At 50.6% G+C, this 4,711-nt stretch overlaps 1 protein-coding gene across 1 annotated transcript; it reads right to left on the bottom strand.

The window, feature by feature from the left end:
* Positions 1-1,049: 1,049 nt before the first annotated feature.
* Positions 1,050-3,784, bottom strand: NXPH3 (neurexophilin 3). Its single transcript, XM_075059629.1, has 2 exons — positions 3,505-3,784; positions 1,050-2,081 (listed from the first exon to the last, which is right to left on the bottom strand). Exons 1-2 carry the CDS (start codon positions 3,556-3,558, stop codon positions 1,353-1,355), a joined length of 783 nt encoding a protein of 260 aa, XP_074915730.1. The 5' UTR covers positions 3,559-3,784; the 3' UTR covers positions 1,050-1,352.
* Positions 3,785-4,711: the final 927 nt, after the last annotated feature.

The following is a 4,711-nucleotide window of genomic DNA, read 5'->3' as shown; positions in this document are numbered from 1 at the left end:
ATGCAGGAGAAGAACTTGAACAGAAAGGTATATATGGGCAATGGGGTTAGGAGAGGCCATATTAGGAGACTGGATCATGGATTTTGCATTTCTCATTCATAACTGTGAAGATTTTTGTTTTTTAGCCAGGGAAGAGAGAATTTTAAAGACCAGATGGTTCTCAGTGAAAACACTTACCCTGCCCTCTTAGCACTGGGGAAACTTTATTCATTTCAAGGACAAGATTTTATTTTATTTTTTTAAATAAATTAAATGATACAGCCAGCACCTAACTTCTCTCTCTCTCTCACACACACACACCCCTTTTCACCAAAAAAATTAAAAAGAAATACAGAAGCTACATAGTATATAGGGCTGAGATGCTTTGGGGCTCAGGGATGGGTGGAAGAGATCTGCTGGAGGTAGACAAATAATCGAGAACAGGAAGCATGTGGGGTGCTGACATGACTGAGAATGCAGATGCAAGGGGGAGAGGAGAAGTGATGTGGGTCATGGATTTGATGAAAGGAAATTCGTGAATCCTATATACTGTGCCAGCATTTTTGACTGGGTTGACCAGTTTCTTTATCTGTCAATCCATAGGGCTGAGATTCTGTAGAAACTCCAGCTGGCGGCAGTGGCTAACAGAGTCTGAAAACCCCACAGCAAGGAGAGATGACACTTCCTCTGGAAACTTGTCATCCCTAGACAATCAAATTTCCCTTCTTCATTACTGCCTAGTTGTGGCAGAGGATCCTCCAAATATTTCTACTTCTAAGCTTTTAGCGCTTAGTCTCTGGAGACACCTGCACAAATACAGATTGTACACATAAGACCCTGATAGTCAACTCTAGCTCATACTTTGGTAGAGCTCCAAGTACATGTTGTCCACTGATATCAAACAGCCATCTTTAATACACTAGCATGAGTCCTCTTTAATATCCTTCTCTCCAACGAGACCTCTTACTCTAGAGCCAGGCCACAGTTGGTTTGGTTTTTAAGCATGTGTCTGTAGACCCCTTGACCCAATGTCCAGGCCTTGGTTTCTTGGCCATGTGAGCTAGGTCCAGGCAAATATTCTTGTGTTGAGAAACCCAAATCCTGATGATGATTTCTGTACTTCGTGTCCAGGCATCTTCTACATAGCCCAGTCTCTAAACACCACAGCTCTGGGTCAGGTTTAGAAAAGCCAGTACCCTGAGTCTAGAATTCCTTTCTTCAACGCTTAGGCTTTCAGAGAAAATCAGTACTCCTTCCTTTTCTGTCCTGCATCAGAACTCTGGTTTTAGAGACCCCTGCACTCTGCTTCAGCTTACAAAACTGTTTCCCCAGGACACCCGTCTCTGGGCTATCCCTGAGATGGAAGAGGTCTATCATCCAGAGGGGTAATAAGGTACATCACTGTGGTAGTTATAGTCTGGACACACCTTCTGCACTAGCCTGTAGTCTATGCTGTAGAAGGTGATGTAGATGCAAATGATTTTGAAGGGTTTGGAACAGACCCAGGAGACATGACTCTGGGTGTGCTCATAGTAGCAGGTTTTGGAGGGGTCGTAAGTACAGAGTGTGGTTTTCTTGGCGTGATCCACTTTCTCATAATCTACCCGGCAGTTGAAGATCTTGGATTCTTTGGCCTCAATGAAGATCTGCTGCTCCAGGTCAAACTCCACTGTCTTGGTGGGCGGGACGAGGCTGACAGAGATAGTGCCCTGCCCAGTGGAGTTGTGCCGGAAGAAGACATTAACGGTACCGTTACCATGATCGACGACCTTCCCAGTGATCAAAAGGTTCAGCTTTACTGTCTTGATGTTGGAATAAAAATCACCCCAGCCAAAAATTTTCTTAACCTTGCCTGTGTTTGACACAGGGTCCCTGCGTCCTCTAGAGTGTGCGCCCTGGTCCAGCTCAGAGAGATTGTCCAGGACTTCCCAGAACTCTTGTGAACTAGAGACCAGCTCTAGGTGAGTCAAATTCTGCTGTGGGGTTTGAGTTAGTAGGGACTTCGGGGAGAGGTGCTCCCTCTTCTTTTGCAGTTGGGGTCTGTCTTGAACTTCATTTTCACCTTGCTCCGCATCCTCCCCCTGTTCTTGTTCAGAGATCACCTGAACAGGACAATAGGAGAGAATAAGAGAGATGTATCTTCTCCCTCCCACTGTTCTTGCACTCTCTCCTCTTTCCACTTACCTCTAGACATGTCATCACAAATCTTCTCCCCTCTTTCTCCTTCCTCTTTCTTGTTTTCCTGCTCCCCTTTCTCTTATATGCTTCTCTCTGATCCTCCTTTGAATAACTTCCTTGCTCTATCTACCCTATTGTCTCTCTACACTCATCCTTCCTTTGTGCCCTGAGTAACGGGCTTTCTTCCACGTGAGCCTCTGGGATTTTGTATGCCCTCTTGTTCAGGATGCCACCTAATCCCTCCAGCTTTCCAAAAATGTCATCTGAGGTCAGTTCCCCAGGATCTCTGCTTAAAGCTGGTGGAGAGGGGCATAGAAGAGATGGGCAGGGGACGGGGTTAGTGCTTGCTGGATGTAATGGACTAATCATCAACCACTGTCCTAAGAATGCGGGTCTTATAGCCTTTCCTCAGTCACTGAGATCCCATCGCCCCCCTCCCACACGCTATGGTTCAGTTGACTATAGCACCATCCTCTGGTTCTTCGGTCTCCCAGCTGTTGTGGCTGTCAGGCAGTGGGCGACAGGGACAGAATCAGGGCCAGCTGTGGACAAGCAGAGGCACAGCCAGTCCTTGGCAAGGTCCAGTTCTGAAGCCAGGGGGGCGGCGCCTCTTCTTCCCCCTCCCTCCCCACTGCAAGGTCTGGCGATATCTCAGCCCTAGGCTTGCTCTCTGCCCCCCCACCCCCTCGCGGAGCTCTCTTGCTGGTGGGAGGGGAGCTGAGGTTGCAGCAGGGGGGGCAACATCTGGCAGGGAGGCACGTGAGAGATGCAGATGTGACTCACCTACAGCCTCCCCCCCCCCGGGGAAGTCAGGTTGCCGTGGTGATTTCAGCCACCCAGCTCCGTGTGTGTCCGCCGGGGGAGGCGGGAGGGCTGGCTGGGACCCTGCGGGCTTTCAGCGCTCACCTGGCGGAGAAGGAAGGGGCGGGGGGGGGGAGCCACCTAGGCTCAGCGCCCTGTGCCACCCCCCGGCGGGCAGTGGGGACAGCGGGGCACGCTGCCCCCTTCATCCCACCCTCGGCCCGGGGGGCGCGGGGGAATTGGTCACACGAGTCCTTGAACTCGCCACACTTTGGGGGAGCTGCCTCCTTTCCTTTCCCCGCAGCCCCCCTCCCCATCAGCCAGACACTCCCCCCGTCCCATATCAGCTGCACAATCACACAAGTTTTTTTTGAGGGGGTGGGGGGTTAAGACTTCTTGCAAATGCCTCCTTATACTTTTAAAGAGCCTCTCTCCCCCCCATCCCCCCCTTTTCCCTAGCCGCGGACTTCCCTCTGCCGCCTCCCCTCCCCCCCCCCCCCAATCAACTCACCACAAGGAGTAGGCTCCCCGGAACCCCTAGGAAGCCAGCGAGATGCTCCCCGGGACCAGGAGCAGCAGGCAGCAGCGAGACAGCTGCATTTTCAGCCGGTGCCTCTCCTCCTGCCTCGCGGTGCCTGGAACTGGAGGGGGCGGGGAGGTGTTGGTCCTCTTATAAGCGGGGCTCCTGGCTCCTACGGCCCCCCCATCCCATGATCTGTCTGGCAACTCCCTTCCAGATCTGCTGCTGGGCAGAGGCAGGCGCCAGCAGCCGCCCCTCCCGTCCCTTACACCTGCTGCCGCCGCTGGCTCCCTCCATGTGACGATCACTCCCCTCTGCTTCGTGGCAGACTCTGTGAAACTCTCCTACCCCCCGCCCCCCCGGCACTGTTCGCACCCTCCCACCGGCAGATACCTGCAGCAACTCCAGGGTTAACCCTTCCCTGCCTGCACCGCAGCTGGACCCTCCAGAGGGCAGGATTCCTAGCAGGCTTTGGGCACTCAGTGTGAATGCTCCCAAATACGACTTGAGACCAGCGTCCCCATCAGTGCCTGAAACCTCTGGGAGAACACAAGAATCGTGAGCTGGAAAAGTCTTTGTCCGCCTGAGCTCACCATGGGATCAACATGCTAATGCTGAACAAAGGAGGATGAACTATGAAAAGTAAGGAAGTGTGTGAAGTTTGGGGAAAGCAAACCCAGAATAATGGTTTATCCTCCAAGCCAGGATAATACCAACAGCCAGGATTATATCTTTACTCAGTACCTGAAGGTCTCTCATTGCCCTGCTGCAGTGACTTCCAATCTTTGAGTCCTAGGACCATAAAATAGGAAACAAAGTTTGGGACACTCCTGTAACCATAAAGGCCAGGGAAGAGTAGTCACAACCTGGCTGGGACCTATTCATGAACCTCTGAATTCAATGATCACCGGTAGAACTGGCTGGGAATTTTTCAACCAGAATGTGTTTCATCTGCAAATTCACAGAAATCGACACTGTTAGGCTTGGAAAATAGTCTGAGTTATCCAAATGTTTTGACATTTTCATAATGACTTTTTGTTCAGAAGTTTAAGCTAATTGCAGTAAAAAAACCAGGTTATTTGTTTAGGTTTTTGATTCATGAACATTTTTTGAGCTCTATTTTTCTGTCCCATTCAGGATGGGGAAAAAACATTTGAAATCTCACATATTTGCAGGGCAGGAAAACAGTTCTCTTTGGGAGGGGTAGCTGTGTTATTTAGAAGCTATTTGGCT

Source organism: Chelonoidis abingdonii, chromosome 21 (assembly GCF_003597395.2).
Source record: "Chelonoidis abingdonii isolate Lonesome George chromosome 21, CheloAbing_2.0, whole genome shotgun sequence".
In the NCBI taxonomy this organism is placed as follows: Eukaryota; Metazoa; Chordata; order Testudines; family Testudinidae; genus Chelonoidis; species Chelonoidis abingdonii.
Note: the sequence above shows the minus strand (reverse complement) of the source record. Positions and strands in the feature narration are given on the sequence as shown.

Coding starts and splice junctions, on each gene's coding strand:
- NXPH3 (XM_075059629.1), bottom strand. CDS start 3,558: ATGCAGCTGTCTCGCTGCTGCCTGCTGCTCCTGGTCCCGGGGAGCATC. Junction 2,082..3,504: donor TCCCGGGGAGCATCTCGCTG/GCTTCCTAGGGG, acceptor TGTCCTGTTCAG/GTGATCTCTGAACAAGAACA.